At 50.6% G+C, this 20,058-nt stretch overlaps 1 protein-coding gene across 2 annotated transcripts in view; it reads left to right on the forward strand.

Annotated features, from left to right (window-relative positions):
* Positions 1 to 20,058, forward strand: part of FAM193A (family with sequence similarity 193 member A) — a 113,213-nt gene that overhangs the window by 77,259 nt on the left and 15,896 nt on the right. For both annotated transcript variants that reach the window (XM_074320347.1, XM_074320354.1), the window contains exons 13-19: positions 1,487 to 1,738; positions 11,344 to 11,542; positions 12,487 to 12,759; positions 13,972 to 14,254; positions 14,901 to 15,084; positions 16,066 to 16,296; positions 19,170 to 19,989. In XM_074320347.1, coding sequence (XP_074176448.1) covers positions 1,487 to 1,738; positions 11,344 to 11,542; positions 12,487 to 12,759; positions 13,972 to 14,254; positions 14,901 to 15,084; positions 16,066 to 16,296; positions 19,170 to 19,989 — 2,242 coding nt within the window. The remainder of the gene's footprint in view (positions 1 to 1,486; positions 1,739 to 11,343; positions 11,543 to 12,486; positions 12,760 to 13,971; positions 14,255 to 14,900; positions 15,085 to 16,065; positions 16,297 to 19,169; positions 19,990 to 20,058) is intronic.

Here is a 20,058-nt window from a genome sequence, read left to right on the forward strand (position 1 = left end):
TACAATTTTAATAGTTTTTTCCTTTCTTAAAATTTGTATACATTTTTCTGGTACCCTCTGTATGTAAGGGCCATTCGTTTTCTATGTTACTACTGAGTTAGGAGAGTTCTTTATATATTGCTTCAAGTCCTTTATTAAGTACATGATTTGCAAATATTTTCTCTTGGTCTGTGGTATGTCTCTTAGTTTTTTTATGGTGTTCTTTGAAAAGCAAAAGTTTTTCATTTTAATTGATTCCAGCTTATCAGTTCTTTCTGTTCTGAATCATACTCTTGATGTCACATCCAAGAAAGCTTTGCCTAATACAGAACTGTTTTCTTCTGGAAGATTTACAATTTTAGCCCTTACTTGGGTTTGTAGTTCGTTTGACTCAGGTTTTGCTTATGATGTGAGGTTAGGGTCAGCCTTCAGATCTGCCAGTTTTGAGTCATGCATTTTGGGACACTGTTGTTGAATGTGTGTACACGTATTACTGTTATATCTCCCTGATATACTGACTCTTTTGTCATTGTGAACTGTTTCTCTGTGTATATTTCGTATCTTAAAGACTATTTTACCTAATACTAATATAACCACTCCAGCTATCTTGGGGTTACTGGGGTTATATATTTTTTGTCCTTTTAATGTCAGTCTCTGTGTCTTTGAATCTAGAATTCGTCTTCAAATCTTTCAGTTGGGTCTTGAATTTTCATGCTGCCCATCAGTCTCTGCTTTTTGTTTGAAATGCTTCATTGACGTTTAATATAATGATTGGTGATATTTATTTTACAATCTGCCTTTTGCTGTTTCTATACGTCTCATGTTTTTGTTTCTCTGTTCTTACTTTTTTTTCTATTATACGAAATTTTTAGTGTACCATTTTACTTCTGTTGATTTCTTTAATTATGATATTTTTTTTAGTTTTGTTTTTTGAGGGGCTTGAGGAGTTAGGAATAGAAAGAGCCCCAGGCAAGAAGGCCAGACTCCTGCTGTCCTGAAGTTCTAGCGGATTTGCAGGAATAAAGGCTTCCAGTTTGGTTTTGTCCTTGATTTCCAGAGCCTTGAAACAGTTGCCTCTGACAGTCGTGTTCGTTGCACACTTGTTTTGAGGCAGATGCGTCTGACTGCTTCATTCTACCTTAGCCAGAAGTCCTGTCTCTGGTGCGTCTTGCAGACTCTGAATCGCCATTCATCGAGCAGTGCGAGGCCCGCAGGACACAGCACCACAGCGGCCTGTTGTCCTCGGCCCCAGCTCCCTCTCTCCCTCTCTGCCAGTTCCCTGTTCCTGCTCAGACAGGCACAGGTTGCGGGCCGTGGTGGCCACTGCCGCAGGTGCACGGCTGGGGATGAGGCACGTCTCCTCCCTTAGGTCCCTGGGTCTCGGGCCCCTCTCACAAGGAGGCCCTGGTCGAGTTGTGGAAGTGCTCGACAGGTGGTGACCAACGTTAGTTCAGCTCATACCAATCTTCATTTCACTAAGTAAGTGGTTCCTTTCCTTTTCTTGTAGGCTGAACAAGCTGCAGACTCTTGTGAGTGTCATGTTTGTAAGCAGGAAGCTTCTGGACTGCCAGTGTCAGCAATGACAGCGGGAGCCCTTCCGCCTGGCCATCAGTTCATGAGCCCAGAGAAGCCCACACACCCCGCTTTGCATCTGTACCCCCACATCCACGGACATGTGCCTTTGCACGCCGTGCCACACCTGCCTCGCCCGCTCATCCACCCCACCTTGTACACGGCGCCCCCCTTCACACACAGTAAGGTAAGTCGGGGCAGAAAGGGCCTGACAAACAAAACCGTGGAGATGGGCAGCTTGCAGAGGACAGCGCCCGCTCCTGATAGGAGGGTCTGCAGTTGTTCCTCTGACCATAAATAAGCTCTTAGAATTTGGAATCTTTGCATTTTAAAAACAGTCATGAAAGTCCTGGTTTATTCCTGCAGAATTAACTAGAATGAAAAGAGTGTTTCAGACGGTGTAGGTGTAATGGGTTATACTCGGGGCTACTTCCAGTTGTGGCTTCTGGGGCCTGGCTCCTGATGTGCTGGGTAGCACGAGTCCTCTAACACCAGCTGGGCTCTACAGGGTCTGCAGTGATAATGCTCTAAGCACGAAAACCAAGGACCTGTAGAAATACACAGGCTGGAAGGAGAGACCTAAGGGCGGTGCAGGAAACCATCATGTGCGCGTTGTGGAAGGGAGCTGGGGGGCGGACGGTTGAGGCCTGCCAGAAATGAGTGGTGCCATGAGCCTGTCAGGAACGGATGGAGCCAGAGGAAGTCGCATTTCTGCGTGTCTCTTCTCCGAGAATCCTGTGCTTCTACTTAGTGCCTAGACTTTACTCTGCTGGGAGGTTTTAGGTTGGGTCCAATTTTTGTACCTTAGACAGCTTTGCCTCTCAAGCTATTTTAAAGTTACCTTAATTAGCTCTTATCATAAATTCTGATTTTTTTATCAGTTATTCTGGTTCAAGGTTAGTTCTAATCAATCAAAAATAGAATTTTCCCCATATTCTACTGACTTATTAAAACAGTGATTCTTAACTGGGAGAGACAGGGAGGAAGGACATGGCACGGAAGGGGCGTTTTCAGACTGCGTGCACGTTTTGTTCCCTGAGGGATGCCTGTGAGGTGGCACAGGGATAGTCCACGTGTGGGCTGTGCTGTGTGTATGCTGGGGAAGGGCGTAAGCGGGCGCTTACCACACGCTGATTTAGAACCGAATGGAGTCATTTTGTCATGTTCTGGGATAGGAAGTACTTGGTAACTACCCAAATGTATGCTTAAGCTTTATTAGACTGAGTATTGCTCAATTTATACATTTAACGATGCCTTCGTTAATAGAAGGATTTTAAATAACATTTTCAGGCCTTCGAATAATGTCATTGCGTTTAACATTGTTTGCTTACAATGTTGACGGGATGCCCAGGAACCTAACTCTTGTTTATGTCAATTAGCCTGTGGTCACGCTGATTTTGTTACACGTTCTTTTACTTATAGTCACAGAACTTCTTGACAACGTTAGGTGAGGACTTACTACAGCATTCAAAGCCAGGAGGCTTCCACAGTCTACCTCAGGGTGACTGCGCAAGCTTGGGAAGCTGTCCCCTCCATGTTCTTCCCTAAATGGAGGTTTGTTTTCCAGTCCCTGGGAACCACTCTGTGTAGAACATTCTGTATCCTTCTTACTGGTTGAAGCTATTCAAGAACTGGTTCCTAAAAATCTTCAAGTAAAGTTATGAAATTGGTTCTTCCCAAAGGCTGTTGGGACACTCCAGTTAAAAACTGACCTGCTCACCTCCCCCCCTGACTTTTGGCCTTTTCTCAGGTAGTCTATAGAAAAATAAAGGGGACAAAAATGTTTGGGGGAGTGTTACTGGCATCTAAAATCTGTTTATTTGCTTCCTGGTAAACTAATCCAGCAGATAGATGTGAAAGATTCCTGGGCAGAAAGGCAAATACAGGGGACAGGTTATTAAGCTTTATTTCAACCAGTGTGAGACTGTTTACTGATTCATTTAAAATACACTAGCCGGATGCCGTTTGTATTTGGAAAAAGGAGATGCATTTGGCAAAATACTTCATTCGTACCTGGTATAAAAATGTTTGTTTCTCTAAACAAGCTTGCCTTGGCACTCACCAGGTCGTGCAACATGAGTTCGTGTTATTGGAGTTAGTTTCACTCGGTTGAATACTGTGGCTCCCTCTGTGCTTAAGTGCATGGTGTGTTCACAGCCGACAGCAGTTTGTAGAAGCACCTTCGAGCGAGCCGAGAATGACACAAACTGGCCTTTGGTTACAGCAGCACAGATTTCCTGGAGAGGCCAGGGTCGGGCAGTATGCTCTTCCCAGTGTGGGTGGGAGGGGCTGACCGTGGACGGCGGCCTGACCACTAAGGCCTTCCGACCTCCCCCACTGCTGCACCCGCAGGGCCTGTGGGAGTGTCTGCTCTGCTGACGTGGCCATTGTCGCCTTGAAGGCTTTGTGTGATTGCACTTGTATTTCTTTTAATTCATGCTTTGGCCTTTGTGGGTGAACATTTAATACCTGAAATACTTGGGATGAGTACTATGAAAATTTTTTCCTGAAATTAGAAAAACTTGAAGACTATTTCTATTTTCAGGTGCCTTTATAGCAACGATACATTTAATTCATATGATGAGATACAAGTTATTTGAAAGTTAAAAGTAGTTGCAGGAGGCAAGTACAGTAATGAAATACTAGAGAAGAAATCAAAACCGTGACAGGGAATGTCCAAATATCGGGCGATTTCTGCTATCTTTCTGTTAATTGATTCCTACTTTAATTTCACTGTGTCTGAGAGCAGACACTATATGACTTCTGTTCTTTGGAATTTGTGAAAGTGTGCTTAATAGCCCAGAGTGTGGTCTGTCGTGGTGAATGTGCCACGTGAGCTTGAGAAGAATGTGTGTTCTGCTGTTGCTGGAGGGAGTGGTCTTGGGTGTCCACTCTATCCAGTTGGTTGATGGTTGAGTTCAACCACGTCCTTACTGATTTTCTGTCTGCTAGACCTGTCCAGTCTGACAGAGGACTCCTGAGTCTCCAGCCGTAACAGTGGGCAATTGTTTCTCCTTGCAGCTCTATCAGTTTCCGTCCTGTAGTTCCGTGCTTACGTGTTAGCAGTGTTCCGTGTTCTTGGAGAGTTGGCCCTTTTATCATTGTGTAATGTGCTGCTCTATGCCTGATAACTGTCCTGGCTCTGAAGTCTGATGTGTCTGAAGTTAATATAGCTACTCCAGCTTGGGATTAGTGTTAGTATGGTATATCTCCATCCCTTTTAACTTACAGTAGGTTTCTCATAGACAGGCACATGCACACACGTGCACACACACGGGTCTTGTTTATGATGTACTCTGATAATCCCTGTGGTTGGTATATTTAGACCATTCACATTTAAAGTGATTTTCTTTTTTATGTGTTTGCATTAATAGCAACTATGTTTGTAACTTTTCTATTAGGTTGATACAAAAGTAATTGCAGTTTTGCAATTGTTTTTAACCTTTTAAACAGCAATTGCTTTTGCACCAACCTAATATTTGTTTCCAGAGGCTTCTTTTTCTGCCTTTTCCACTTTTAATTGAGAATTTTATGATTCCATTTAATCTCTTAGTATATCAATTATACTTACTTTTTAAAATTTTAGCTAACAGTATTTTTAGCTACAGTATTTTAGCTAACCTAAATAAGTCCCCTTCAGATAACGCTATTCTGCTTCAAGTGTAGTGCAGATACCTTTTAACAGATTATTCCCAATCCCGCCCTCCCATCCCTTTCAACATGCTGTCATTATTCTCATTTATCCATGTATCAATCACCCAGTACAGTTACTATTATTACTTTAAACAAAGTTATCTCTTAGGTCAATTAATAAGAAAAATAAGAGATTTTATTTATTCTTCCTCCATTGCTCTCCCTTTCTTTATGTAGATCCAAGTTTCTGACCTATATTATTTTATTTCTGCCTGAAGAAAATCTTTTAACATTTCTTGCAGGGCAGGTCTGCTGGTGATGAGTTCCCTCAGTTTTTGTTTGTCTGAGGAAGTCTTTATTTCTCCTTTACTTTTGAAGGATAATTTCGCTGGATACAGAATTCTAGGTTGGTGGTGTTTTTTTTTTTCTTTCAACACTTTAAACATATTTGATTCCATTCTTTTCATGCTTCATGGTTTCTGATGAGGTGCCCTCTGTAATTTTTTCCTTGTTTTATAGGTACAGGAATTCTTTCCTGCCCCCCGCCCCCAGGCTGCTTTCAAGATTTTCTTTTTGTCTTTGGTTTTCTGCAGTTTGAATATAATATGCCTACGTGTAGATTTGGGGGTATTTTTTCTATTTGGTTTTCCCTGAGCTTCTTGGATCTATGGTTTGGTTTCTGTCATTGATTTTGGAAAGTTCTGAGCATTATGACTTTTAAATATTTCTTCCATCTGTTCTCTTTCTTCTCCTTCTGGTGCTTCAGTTACCATACATTGCATCTTTTCAAATCATCCCACAGTTGGATACTTTGTTCTGTTTTTTGTTGATGGTGGGGGGGGTTGTTTTGTTTTTGTTTTTTAATTCTTATTTCTCTTTGCATTTCAGTTTGAGAAGTTTCTGCTGACATATCTTAAAGCTCACTGATTCTTTCCTTGGCTGTGTCCAGTCTACTCATTAGCTCATCAAAAGCATTCTTCGTTTCTCTTAAAAGTTTTTGTTTTCTAGCATTTCTTTTTTATTTCTTAGAGTTTCCGTTTCTCTTCACGTTACTCATTTGTTGTTGCATATTATATGTTTTTTCCATTAGAACCATTAGTCTGGTAATCATTTTAAATTTCCTGTCTGATCACTTTCAGCCATTTTATCTTTGCATTTCCTCTCTGCCATTCTGTTGTATCTCCCTGAACCTCTGATTGTTAGGCCTTCTCATTCTGTTTTTCATACCTGAAGCTCTCTTTCATATTTCTCTTGTTTTTCAGTCTGTTCTGGGAACTCTTTTGGATCAGTGTTCCACTTAAGTGATTCTCTTACTATGTCAAATCTGCCACTTAAGTTTGAGCTTTTAATTGCAACTGTAATTCTTCGTTCAAAGCTCTAGTTTATTTATTTTTCAAATATATTAACAACTTTTTATCTTGTTCCTTGATCACTTTTTCTTTCACCTTTTCTTTAAGCATTTTACACAGTTATTCTGTGTTTGAAACAAACCTTGTGGATCTAAATCTGTTCGTGTTTCTGCTGATGTATTGTTTCCTTATATGTATAGTAATTTTTTATTATGAGGACATGTTTTGTTCAACTTACTCTGTGAGAACCCCAAGGTCCTAAATAGGGGATTGTTCCTTAAGAGGGGTTTCCATTTGCTGGTGCAGGGTACCTGTTTCCAGGTGCTGACCCACCTGGGGTCCTTCAGCTCCTCTTGACAGTCTCCAGCTCTCCTGTCTCTGGTGGGACCACAGGTCCATCCGCCAGGACTGTCACCTTGGTGTGTGCACCCTCAGAGCAGCCATCCCTTCCCCGCCATCCCTTCCCCGTACCTCCACTGGGCCCTGTTTTTCTCACCATGCTCTTATCACCTCTTTGTGAAAGGTTTTACTTGCTTTCTCTGTGGTGCAGCAGTTTCTTACGAAGGTGTTTGGTGCCATTTATCTGGGATCTAGAGTGAAGAGTCCCCTCTTAGTGGACAAAGCCCCCCAGCAGAGGAAGAACACATGACCTTACAGAGAAGAGCAGAGGTGAGCTGCTGGGGCTCCCTCGCAATGCAGGGTCAGCCTTCATCTCATGTGGCCTAGGAGCAGGAGGTCACGACTTGGGCCTGGTACCTGAGGCTTCCAACTTTCAATCTTGTGACTTTTTCCATCTGGAAAACGTGTTATGAAACAGTCACCATGCTGGGCAAGGGTCTAGTAATGAAGGTAGAGAGAAGTCTTAAAATCTTCACTAGGATCTTGAGGAATATTCAAAAGTAGTCACAGGCCGCCTCAGTGAGTTCCATGCATCAAGTGCAGCCAGGTAAAGTAGCTACCACGTGGCTCTGGGCTGCGTGCATGTCACCTCCCTCACTGGGTCCCTGAAGCACAACCACTGCAGATGTGTTTCGTAAAGTTGAGCATGACCCACGTGTACGTCGGAGTTTGGTACCGGTTGGAATTTGAGGGAGGAGAAAGCTGTATGGAGACAGGGACATCAGTGGGTTGCACGCCGCGGGTCATATTGTGATCTTTGGTCTGTATTTTGTTTCAGAGGCCGTGTTCAGTCCTCCTGGCCTGAGAAATAGCAAGACCAAAACAGAGCTGGTGCTTGTGCCTCTGCACCGTCTCTGGCAGGAATACTGAAGAACCTTAGTAAGAAGAAACACAGTAGTCGTCATCTTAACTGTGTTGTCCCCTGGGGTGTGAGGGGAACCCCTTCTGTTTGAAAACTCAGTGTTGACGGTCTCTGTCACACGTGCAACAGTGGCTCGCCCCTTGCTCCATGGTTTGCCATCTTCTGCACCTGCGCTGGCGCTTCTGGGACCGGCGTGGTGGTTGCCAGATAGGCTGGGTCTTCAGCTCCTGTGTGAACTCTAAGAGTGTGCTCAGTGAGGGCATCTAGTCGTGTGCGTGCGTGTGAGAGCTTTCATGTAAAGTAAAAGTTCTGCTTTCCTGTGAATCACTTTTGTCTCAAAGTAGACGACAATTGAAAACTTGTGTTAATCGAAGTGGTGTGGGTTTGCAGAGAGTGAAGTCAGTGTTCCCAGTATGAGCATTGTCCCCCCGGCGAGAGGCGTGTTTCATGTTTACTTCACTGGTGTACTTAGAGGCAGGGCCCCAAACGACCCAGTTGACATGCCTATTTTTTTCCCTGAAGGAAACCCCAGCTGTTGAGGTTAGTAGGCGTTTTATGTGAAAGTGTTCATACGGGTACAGTTTGTTACGGACCCCGCTCCCTGTGTCTGCACCTGGGTCTCCTGTTTTGAGTAGATTGGCTTCTGAAGAAGTATATGGATCGAATGTATAGAATCATTAACTTACGTTTCCAGTATTGCAGGCTTGTGTTGTGTTCCTTTAGTCCTCTAAGCTAAAGTCTGTCCAGCATTTACTGAACACCCATTATGTGCCAGGCCCTGTGCTACATGCTAGAAAAATAAAAACCAGTTATTCCTGGTCCCTGTTCTTAGGAATCTCATAGTCTAAAAAGAAGACAAAAACGTAATCAAATTAAAGAATCAAAATACTATGACGTACCTTAATAGAAATTGTAGGTGCAAAATAGAAAATAACACTGAGAGGGGAACGCTTACTGTTGGAGCTGTGGGGTGGTTTGCAGAGGAGGTGATGCTGGGGTAGGGTCTTGAAGGATGAACAAGAGCTCTCTGACACACATGGGTGGTGTGTCCAGGCCAGCCGGCGCAGCACGCTTTCTCGAAGCGAAGGCACAGTGTGAGGCCATGTCTTAGGAGGGTCTCAAGAAGTGCTTGGGTAGCTTCAGAGCCCTGACTGTGCTTCTGCTGCTGAGTTACCGGTTGGGCTAGTGAGGAGAGCTGCCTCTTACAGCCGGCGCTGCTTGCACCTGTCAGGCGTTTTGCCCCCCGCAGAGGTCTTGGAGATAAGAAACTTCCATTTAATTACTTTACATCAATTCCGTCTTAGCAAAGCACCTCTTACTGTGTCACTACTTTGTGTTGAAATATGATTTCCTTGTTCTCCTCACTTTTTGCCCCTTGGGGTTTCCCTGGCAGAACAGCTGGCTCCGGCTCCAGCTCTGATCCCAGGCCTCTTCCTTCCCACTTTTAAGTCCTGAGTGCTGGCGCCGGCCTTACCCTCCATCTTTGCCTCCCTGAGCCCAGTCAAGGTCAGCGGATGGGCTAAGCCACCCGAAAGGAGTGACCCTCATGTCCTGTCTGCACTGTGGGAGGGCGCCAAAGCCTACAGCCCTGGGCGGGGTTTGTGTCTGGGAACCCAGGCCCCCTAAGTGACACTGCCCCACCTCGGCGCTCACCGAATGCTTCCTTGAGGCCAGGCAGTGTGCTGAGCAGTTGACATATGCTGCCTGACTTACTCTTGCCAGAACCCCCGGAGGTAGGTGTTTCCAAATTACAGAGGCGAAAACTGCAGCACAGAAAGCTTGCGTAATCTGCCTGAGGTCACACAGCTAGTAAAAGGGAGAGCTGACGTCCGCACCCCTCAGACCGTGCAGCACAAGGCCAAGAACGGGACTAGAGTTCACACGGGCGCCATCACTGCCCGCCTCCTAGGAGCAGAGCCACAGACAGTAGTTCCTGACCGCCGCCCATCACAGCTCTTGTCCTCAGGGCTCCAGATCCCTCTTTGCTTTCCTCCTCTGCGGCCACCACGTCATCGTTTCTCACCCTAACTGCTGTGGTTGTCACCCTTGCCCCTTTGCGTCGTCCACCACACGCCACACACTGCTGTTTCTAGTACACTAAACTGCCCGGAGGAGACCACACTGCTGCTTACAACCCTCTGTGGCTCCCTCGCCCCTTCAGGACACGCCATGCGAAGTTGTGTCTCCGTTGGCCCCTGTAGCCCGTCACGCTGTGGCACAGCGATCCAGGGGCATGGCCCATCCCTGTGCCCTGGCCCCTTTCCCTCAGGCCTGTGCCCCAGCCAGGCCGTCAGGGTTCTGCCAAGCCTTCGCTGGCTCTCAGGGTGCTCCCAAAACCCTCCCACCCGAGCTTACAGTGCTCCCTGCTCTTTCTGTGTCCCAGACGGTGGGCTTAGCAATGCCAGACCTGTATCTTCTCCAGGTGGGCCGGTCCCTGGGCACAGGCCTGCCGAGGGAAAGCTGTGTGCCCGGCATCGGCAAGGTGCTGGGCGGCAGGGCAGGGTCCACGTGGGCCGTGGCCATGTGAGGCTCACGAAAGCCAGGGGACAGCAGCGCTGACTGACAGGTCACAGGAAGTCTTGTCTTGTAGCTGCGCTAAGTGCTAAGAGCAAATGTCATGGAGTGCAGTGCCTTGGTGTCGGGTGTTGGGTGGTGAGGAAGCGACATGTAGGCTGAGGCCTGAAGGCTGAATGTCAGTCAGTGAGGTTGGGACGTTCTAGAACGTGGGCATGGCATGAGCAAAGATCAGGGTCAAGAAGGAGCTTGGAGTGTGAGGACCAGGGTAAGGCCATTCAGTGTGTCCAGAGGCTTGATAAGCTGGAAGGACAGGCTGGGCCGGCCACGTTTACGCTGAAGAACGGTGGGAAGCCAGCGGCAACTCTTAAGCAGGGGAGTGAGTGCTCTTACACTCAAAACAGCTCACTCCGGCTGCCGAGGAAGAGGCCTGGGAAGGGGCCAGGTGTGAGTGTGGGTGGTGGTGCAGGCTGTGAGGTGTGGGCTGAGGGGAGGGAGGGCCTGAGGACGCCCAGCACCCCCTATTTCCCCCCCAACCTTAGACAAGGGTGTGCCCAGGGGCTTCCAAGCACAGCATAAGACGCACAGTTCTTCAGATTCCACTCCTCTCTGTCCAAGCGTGAGAAAACAGTGTAAGAGTTTTGCTGTTTTTAATCAGTGATTCCAAAGTTGACTTTTTAGCAGTGGTCATTAAAATGTCAGATGAGAATAAGCCATAGGAACAGATCTGATGCAAATGAACCACGTTGAAAATGTGACCAGGGAGGAATGTTAGACATTACTGAGCTGTCTAAGGTTTGATATTTTCCTTAAGGCATCCATTGCTTTCAAAATCTTCGTCTGGTTCAAGTGTGACCTGTGGTGTGCAGCCTGTCACAATCTGGGAAGCGCTCTGGGAGCCGAGCTCAAGCAGGGGCACCTCTCACAGCGAGCATACCCCACACGCTTTCCAGTAATGACTTGTCTGTCTATAGCTTAACTGTTAGGTAAGCAGAATATTAATTTTGATATGTGATTAGAACTTTTGTTTTGTAGGCTTTACCGCCAGCACCTGTTCAGAATCACACAAATAAGCATCAGGTATTCAATGCATCTCTTCAAGACCATATTTATCCGAGCTGTTTTGGGACTACTCCAGAGTGGAATAGTTCTAAATTTATAAGTCTTTGGGGATCAGAAGTGATGAATGATAAGAGCTGGAGTCCTGGCACTTTCTTGCCAGATACAATTTCTGGTAAGGAACTTGTTAAAACTTTCTTCAAGTTTTCAATGACCCGAGCTGAGTGGATTGCCTCTGTTGCTGTAGTCTCCCGTGGAAGCCCCCAAGTGGTTGGGCCTCGTGCCGCTGTGCCCAGCAGACAGCCCCTCGGGCCCCATCATGCTGCTCCGTCCTTCTGCATCTGTCACACCACGTCCCCGCGGCAGCCGTAATGGGCCTTGCTAACGCTGGGGTCTCTGCTGCCCCCACGCTGCTGAGCATCTTGTCCCCAGGGTTCGGTGTTCAGCCTTTGCTTCTCGAGCTGTGGTGACAACCAGACCTCACCCCAGTACATGGGCGGTGCGACAGTGCACAGTCGACTTGAATGTTGTGACTTACCTTCCTTTCCTCTATTTCTATATTGACCCTACACGGGACCTGTCCCCTCTGACAAGCTCCTTCCTGCCAGCTGCCTCTGCTGCCAGGCGCAGCTGTTACCTCAGTAGCGGGGCATCTGAAGAGGGGCTGGTACCTATGCCTCATCTCTGTCGTCATGTGAACAGTTAGAGCCCCTGGTGGCCCCACACCCAGCCCCTGCATGTGCTCAGAACAGCACGCTAGACTTAACATCTGGTCTGTGCCTGGAAAGGGTTTCTAGCTGTGTGACCTTGGGCAAGTTGCTTAGCTTCTCTGAGCCTCAGTTTCTTCATCCTGAGGATGGGAATTACAGTACCATGCTCAGAAAGTAATTTTAAGACATTAAATACAATAACTTTGGGGAAGCACCTAGCATAGGAATTGGCACATAGTAGGTGCTCAGAATTGTTTTTCTTAGATAAAAACGAGTTATCTAGCATCATCCCAGTGGAATCCTAACTTCAGTAGCAGCCCCACTAGCAGAAGTTTAATCAGATATCTTTCAGGTTTTGGCTAAATATCACACCTTTTAGAAGCCTTAATTTTCCCATTCTTCTCTGAAGGGAGTGACATACTAGGGCCAACACTCTCAGAAACAAGACCCGAAGCCCTTCCACCTCCAGCTAGCAGTGAAACGCCTGCAGTTTCGGATTGTAAAGAGAAAAAAAATGCTGCAAAAAAGAAATGCTTGTACAACTTCCAAGATGCTTTCATGGAAGCAAACAAAGTTGTGATGGCCACCTCATCAGCCACCTCCTCTGTGTCCTGCACGGCCACCACAGTGCAGTCGAGCAACAGCCAGTTCAAAGTGGCGTCCAAGAGGCCTCCTTCCGTAGGTAAGGCCCGCAGCTGGCTGGTGGGGCCCGGGGGTCGGTGAGTCGCTGCGCCCAGGGCTGGAAGTGGGGTTAGCAGTGCTCGTGCCAGGCCATCCCCTGTCCCCGTGACCTGCTCTGGGGCCTGGCCACACGGGGGCCCGCCTGCCTCTCTGCGCCTCCTGGCCTGAGCACCAGTCGGGTTGGTGCTCACCCAAAAGCTGAAGCCTTGGGGGTGCTGCCAGAGTACAGGCCGCCCTGCTGCCACTCACATCGCTGGTGTGCAGGGGTGTCGTGGTTACTGTCTGATCTGAGCACAGCGAGAAGGGCCCTGACAAGAAGGAAGAGCCATCAGAGGCCAGTGGCAGCTGTCAGTGGGACACATGGGGGCTGGCCCAAAGAGGGGGCCTGCCAGAGTCAGGACACTTGGCACATCCCAGAGAATAAGGGAATGGCTTGTAGCACATAGCCAGACTCAGGGACCCGCTGGCTGCTCCCGATGGGAGTGGGGGAGGGCCCTCCTGACAGCAGATCACTGCCGCTATGCTGCCAGCAGGTCCAGGTACGTGCCGTCCATGGGCATTGGGGGCACTGCCCACAATTGCACATTGGTTTGGGGAATGCAGTGTCCCCCGCATCTGGAGCAGCACCCACAGGTGAGGAGGAAAGGTGCCTGTCGCTGGGGGAATCTGACCAGATGTAACCTCACCACCACGGACAAACTGACAGTCAGACGACAAGGGTGCAGCATGACCTTAGCAGGGTTCGTGCCCAAGATGTGTCAGTTAAATGTACTAAGTCCAGACCGGTGGACAGCTGGCTCGGACTCCAACGGCGTCACTGTCGTGAAAGGGAACAGAGTTTAAAAGAGGCTGAGTTGGTGGAGAAGCTACAGCACCACGCGGGGAAACCAAATGCGGAATAAGGATGCGCGTAGAGGAGAGTGTCAGGCGGTGTAAGCACCTGTGCCCACGGTGCTGGGCTGCAGTGTGTGTGCTCTCAGGAGTCACTCCGAAGCAGGCAGGATGCAGCAGCCTCCGGGATGCGTGTGTGTCCAGGGAAGTTCATGACAGTGATGACTCCAGGGGAGGCTAACGGGCGCTCTGTACTGGTCCGTCACCTTTTCTATGGATGGGAACATGTTTCAGACAAAAACGGGTACAGTGTCTTAAGTAAAAGCCGCATGAATGTCCGTCCGACTGCAGCTGTTGGCATGGCTGTCGTGTCCCAATGCAGGCGAGGTCTTCCACGGTGTCAACAAGGAGGAGCACAGGCACGCCGTGCCTGCCGCCCCGAGGAACAGCCCCACGGGCTTGGCGCCGCTTCCCGCCCTCGCTCCTGCCGCCCTGTCACCAGGCCCCACGCCTCACCTTGCCAATCTTGCAGCCCCAGCCTTCCCCAAAAATGCAGCCACGTCTCCCGGCTTTGTGGATACGCGCAAGAGCTTCTGTCCTACTTCGGTGGGCCCCCCGCCCCCCGCCACAGACGGCCCCATTAGTGCGCCTCCCAGCGTCTGCAGGTGAGCCCGGGTCCTGGGGGGGAGGGCTGGAGCACTATGGAAATGGGGTGCCGTACAGTGCCTATAGGAGCTCTGTGCCCTGGCACCGTGCAGCTGACCAGCCCAGTGACGGGCAGCGGGCAGGAATGTGCCCAGCAGAGGCCGTAGGCCGAGGGGTTGGGCTCCAGTCTCGGCATCTAGTTCTGCAGAGCCAGGGTCCCCCATGGGTGGGTGTGCAGACCACCACCTAACCACTGGCAACGGCGGGGTGGGCCTGAATGTCTTATAAGTTATAATCCCTGTGCATCAGGCGAAGTACAGTGCAACAGACACTCGGACTATTCTTTCTAAAAGGCAGCTTTCGTTACCTTCAAACTGGCCTGTGTGGGGCCATCCCACCCCACCCCCCTCAGGATGAAGGGGGGACAGTGGGAGGGACAGTGCAGCGACTGTGTGCCTGCTTGCCCGTGCCTGCGTGCACCTCCTTGCCCGGTCTCTACCTGCCGTTCCTGTGACCGGTGCGCATGCAGGCCGTGCTGCCCTCTGCACCCTGCTCCGGTCTGTGACAGGGCAGGGCACGCCAGAACCTCACCTGCGCGGTGCCGATGCCCGCCCTCGGGGGTGGGGGCGGTGAGCTGCTTGCTAATGGGCCTGTGCATTTTGGCAGTGACCCCGACTGCGAAGGGCACCGCTGCGAGAACGGCGTGTACGACCCGCAGCAGGACGACGGGGATGAGAGTGCCGACGAGGACAGCTGCTCGGAGCACAGCTCCAGCACGTCCACCTCCACTAACCAGAAGGAGGGCAAGTACTGTGACTGCTGCTACTGTGAATTCTTCGGCCATGGCGGGGTAAGTGCCCACCGCCCTGCCTGGGGGGCAGGGCCTCTGCTGATGGGACGTGTCAGGTGCATGTCTCCATGGGAACTGCGTGTGAGCTCCTCGGAAGACCCGTGTACCAGGTTGAATCCGGGTGTGGTTATGTCGTGGGTAAAACTTCATTTCCAGCGCAGTTCAAATCCAGATGTGGCCCGAAACCTGCGCTTCCACTTCCAGGTTGGACTTGTCCGAAAGAGATGACACGAAAGATTTGCCCAAAGATTTAGTTGTAAAGATTTCCTCACGGCGTTTTTGCTTATGTTTATGACTTTTAAAATAGCTGGTGGGATGGGGGCCTGCTGAGTACCAGCCGTGGGCGTTTGCTGAGTCCAGACTGTCCGCGTCAGGGACGCCGCCGTGTGTGGTTGGCCCCCTCGTTTGGGTACAAGGGATGTTGATATGCTCACACACTTTCCAGAACAGTCTTTCATCTGTACCAGCAAACAGCAGTCATGGTGCCTGGGGGACGGGAGGAAAGCCGGGGGCTGGGAGTTGTTCTTTTTCTACTTCAGTTCTGTCTGCATTTCCTAAACAGTGCACACGTTTTTAGTAGTTTGTAAGAAATTTAGGCAGTGGGATTGAAGGCAATGTTTTTTCTTTTCAGCACTGTAAAGGAAACCTACAAATGGATAAAAAGATACCTTAAACACATTCACTGGCATGAAAAGATAACTGTATTACATAGAAAGTAGATTAATCAGTATGTGAAGTTACTTTTTCCATTTAAAAATACTCATTTTTGTGCGTAGTTGTATATTCTTTACCAGATTTCTCATGAATGCATACATTTCCCTTTTCCTGCCATTTGTTTCTCTTATTTCCTCATTTCCTGGTGAGCAGGTATTACTTGAGTAATAAGAAGAAATTCATTTTTAGAGATATGGTCTGCAGTTTATGTTCAAAATCATTAAGACTCGAGGCTTAATTTAGTTATGTGCCATTAAATTGTCTTAGCCTCCAGCCGCACCAACAAGTAGAAATTACGCAGAAATGAGGGAAAAGCTTCGTTTACGACTGACCAAGAGGAAGGAGGAGCAGCCCAAGAAGACAGACCAGCTCCTGGAGAGGGAGAGTGTGGAGGACCACCGCAGGGTGGAAGACCTCCTGCAGTTCATCAACAGCTCCGAGACCAAACCAGTGAGCAGCTCACGCGCAGCCAAGCGGGCGAGGCACAAGCAGAGGAAGGTAACGTGGCGTGTGCGGGGCCCAGCGCAGGGACTCGGGGTTGGAGTGGGTCTCCCATGGCATTGTGTCAGCAGCCCCTGACTCCCTGGTGGCCTGAACTGAAGCTGCTTCAAAGCCTCAAGTTGGGCTTGCAGCACACGGCCTCCCCTTCCGTGTCCTGGCCTTGATAATGGATCGGAAACAAGTCTCAGGCTCTCACGGGGGCAGCAGATGCTCTGTCCCAGGGATGCAGAGGAAGGTGCCCTTGGGTGACAAGGAAGTGGAGGGCGGCAGTGCGCTTTTGGAGACTGTGGTTGAAGGCGTGACTTGGCACAGTGGCATCCACTGACGGGCTTGAGCGGTGGCCCGGGCTCCTCGTCTACCCCATAGGCACAGGAGCACCAGGCCGTTCCAGAAGAGGGCGGCAGACGTCAAGGGTGGAAGAGGGAGATGACGGCTGTGTGGGCAGCCCTGTGCAGTCCCCGCCTCACCACAGGGCGTGGGATGTCACAGAAGCAGATATCTGCCAAGACGAGGCAGCTTCGCCTAGTGGGGGCTTATGACGGGACTTGACCTCCAGTCCATCGAGTACACACAACCTTCAGACACTATGCTAGTAACTGAGAAATTGTGTGCTTCACTTCCTGTTAACACTGACCATGGTGGAAACAGCACCTGCTCTGTAACCTGCCCCCGCCCTCCTCCCATCTCCAGTCCTCCCGGAGGGTTTCCCACAGAGCCCTGCGCCGCAGGTCCAGACGCAGAGCCCTGCACCGCAGGTCCAGACGCAGAGCCCTGTACCGCAGGTGCAGACGCAGAGCCCTGTACTGCAGGCCCAGACGCAGAGCCCTGCACTACAGGTCCAGCCACAGAGCTCTGCACTGCAGGTCCAGACGCAGAGCCCTGCGCCGCAGGCCCAGACGCAGAGCCCTGCGCCGCAGGCCCAGACGCAGAGCCCTGCGCCGCAGGCCCAGACGCAGAGCCCTGCGCCGCAGGCCCAGACGCAGAGCCCTGCGCCGCAGGCCCAGCCGCAGAGCCCTGCGCCGCAGGCCCAGACGCAGAGCCCTGCGCCGCAGGCCCAGACGCAGAGCCCTGCGCCGCAGGCCCAGACGCAGAGCCCTGTACTGCAGGCCCAGACGCCTTCCTGCGTGGAGCTGCCTTGGCGTGTCAGGCTCCAGAAGCCGGACCTCAGCAGGCAGGCCCGGGCTCACAGGGATTTGGGAAGCTTGCAAGGGTCTCACAGTAGGACGGGGTGCCCAGGGAAGAGGTGCGGGCCCGGCAACGTCAGGCAGAGGCCTGAGAGGAGGAGGGTTCCCATGGTGGACCCCGTTGGGGCCACACGTTCAGCAGTGTGATTCCAGGAGAGTTGTGATTGTCCTGCTAAGCGGCTTTACCGTCAGCAGCCCCGCTGGTCCCTCAGTCCTGAAATAGAGCATCAGGCTGAAGTAGGGGCTTTGAGAGGTGGCCTGTTCTACCCTGCAGAAGATGGGGGTTTGTGGAGCCCCTCAGGAGTAGGAAGCACAGGGCATGTTCTCCACCCAGAAGCGTTACAGCTGGGTGGGTTGAGGGTCCCAGGGTGGTCCAAGGCCCTGGAGATACCCCAGGGGAACCAGTAGAACCCTCTGGATTCATTCTAGTGCTTTCCAGGGCTGCTCCCCACCCTGGACTCCTGTCTTCTGTCCTTGCAGGCGGGCTGGATCCGGACTTCATGCTGAGCCCTTCAGACCCGTGCTAGGTCGTCCTCACACCCACCTGCACCCCGTGTGCTCTTTACGTAGCACCCATTTCATAGAGCCACCCCCAGACCTGCTTTGCCTCGCACTGGCTGGCTGCTTGTTGAAGGCAGCACACCCGGGTTTGGGTTCACTGTGGTGTCTGCCCAGTGGCAGCCTCACCCGCAGACCTGTGCCCGCAGGGGCAGCCGGGGTGCTGTGCGGAGCTGCCTGTTGGGGCCTCCAAGGGAGGCTTCTCTGCCACAGATGGAGCAAGGTTTCAAGTAATGTTCACTTGAGTTGTCAAACTGACTTTTGAAAAAACTGCAATTCGGTTTTTAACATATGTTTCATATTTACATTTTTTAGAAAAATAAGTTGTCTCTTTAAAATAATGCCCACTGGAATATTGTGAAAAGTAATTTACTTGGAAGGACTTTAAATTTTCCCATGCAAAATGTGTTTGCCCAAGTTGCCTGCAAGCACAGCCTGGCTGGAACTTGAGTGACAGGAGGCGCAAGCTCCTACACTAAGGGCTTCCGCTTGTTTTCTATACAGACGGACTTGTTTCCATTTATCCTCCTGGAATATGTACCACTAATAAAAATAAGATCTTCACTTGGATGAAAATGCATTTCCTGTCACATTAGCAGCAGAAATAGCCATCGTCTGTTTGACGTGTAATACAATTTTAGAAAGTTATCTGCTCTGTCACACTAGTGAAAATGGGTTGAGAATTTTCCTTATCTGCTAGCGTAATTTCCAGTTTTTAGTACACATTTCTTGCATGTCCTGTTGACACTCGTAAGCACACCAGCCTGCACCTGGGAAGGTGTGCTTACCGAGCATCCTGGCAGCACGTGTGCCACGTGTGCAGCCTGTCCCGCCCGTTAGGCTGCCACCCGCACGCGGCAGAGCGGCGGCAGGAGCACAGCGCCGCCTCCACCCTGTGTTCTGTGCGTAGCTCTAGGCCGGCACTGTAAGGCGTTTACTGACGACGCCCCCAAGCAGGGCAAGTGTAAAGTAACTGGTAGGTGTGTAGTAATAACAGCTTTGGCCTCTGATAGAGCCTGTCAGAGTTCGTGTTATTACACGATTCGTTTTTTAAACTGTCTAATTTTGCTGTGTCTTAGTTTTTCCTACACTCACTGCTGTCCGATCGCCTTTCTTTCCCCTCGGCAGCTGGAGGAGAAGGCTCGCCTCGAAGCGGAGGCCCGGGCCCGGGAGCACCTGCACCTGCGGGAGGAGCAGAGGCGGCGGGAGGGGGAGCAGCAGCAGCTCAAGGAGGAGCTCCAGCGGCTTCAGGAGCTTCAGAAGCTCCGGGCTGTGAAAAAGAAGAAGAAGGAGAGGCCCAGCAAAGACTGCCCCAAGTTGGACATGCTCGCTAGAAACTTCCAGGAAGCCACAGAGTCTGTGCCTGACTCTGGGAACATCCACAATGGCTCCCTAGAGCAAACTGCAGAACCGGAAACCTCATCTCACTCCCCTTCCAGACACGCCGACCACACAGAGCCCAGGCCGGGGCCGGGGGCTGACGGGGATGCAGCAGACCCCGGGGACAGCAGGGACATCAGTGGGAAGCCTCAGGAGCCGCTGTCTTTTCTCCTGGACATCATGCACCAGCACAAAGAGGGCCCGGGCAGGCAGAAGCTGAAACAGGCTGCGAAGGCCAGCAGCGAGCCGGGGAGGAAGCCCGCTGAGCCGCCCAGAGCCTCCGAGGGCCAGCCCAGACCCCGGCCCCAGACTGAGGCCAAGGCCAGACTGCTGGAGCTCCCTTCCCTGGCTGAGCAGAAGCGAGAGGAGAGGAGAGCCGGCAGTAACAACAGCAGCAGGAAGCTGAACCACATCAAGGAGGACAAGTGGCCCCCCGGCCCCGTGGAGCCCGCCTCTCCCAGCGATCTCGCGCCCGGCACCAAGCTGCTGCTGGCTGATGGCCCGCCGCCCAGGGGCAAGAGCAAGAAAAACAAGAAGAAGAAGGGAGACAGAGTCAATAGCTCGATCGGTAAATACAGAGGGGGAGGGGCGGGGTGTTCTGTGTGGCCGCTGCCCATGCGTCTGTGTGTCCACGTAG

Source organism: Rhinolophus sinicus, linkage group LG02 (genome assembly GCF_036562045.2).
Source record: "Rhinolophus sinicus isolate RSC01 linkage group LG02, ASM3656204v1, whole genome shotgun sequence".
In the NCBI taxonomy this organism is placed as follows: Eukaryota; Metazoa; Chordata; class Mammalia; order Chiroptera; family Rhinolophidae; genus Rhinolophus; species Rhinolophus sinicus.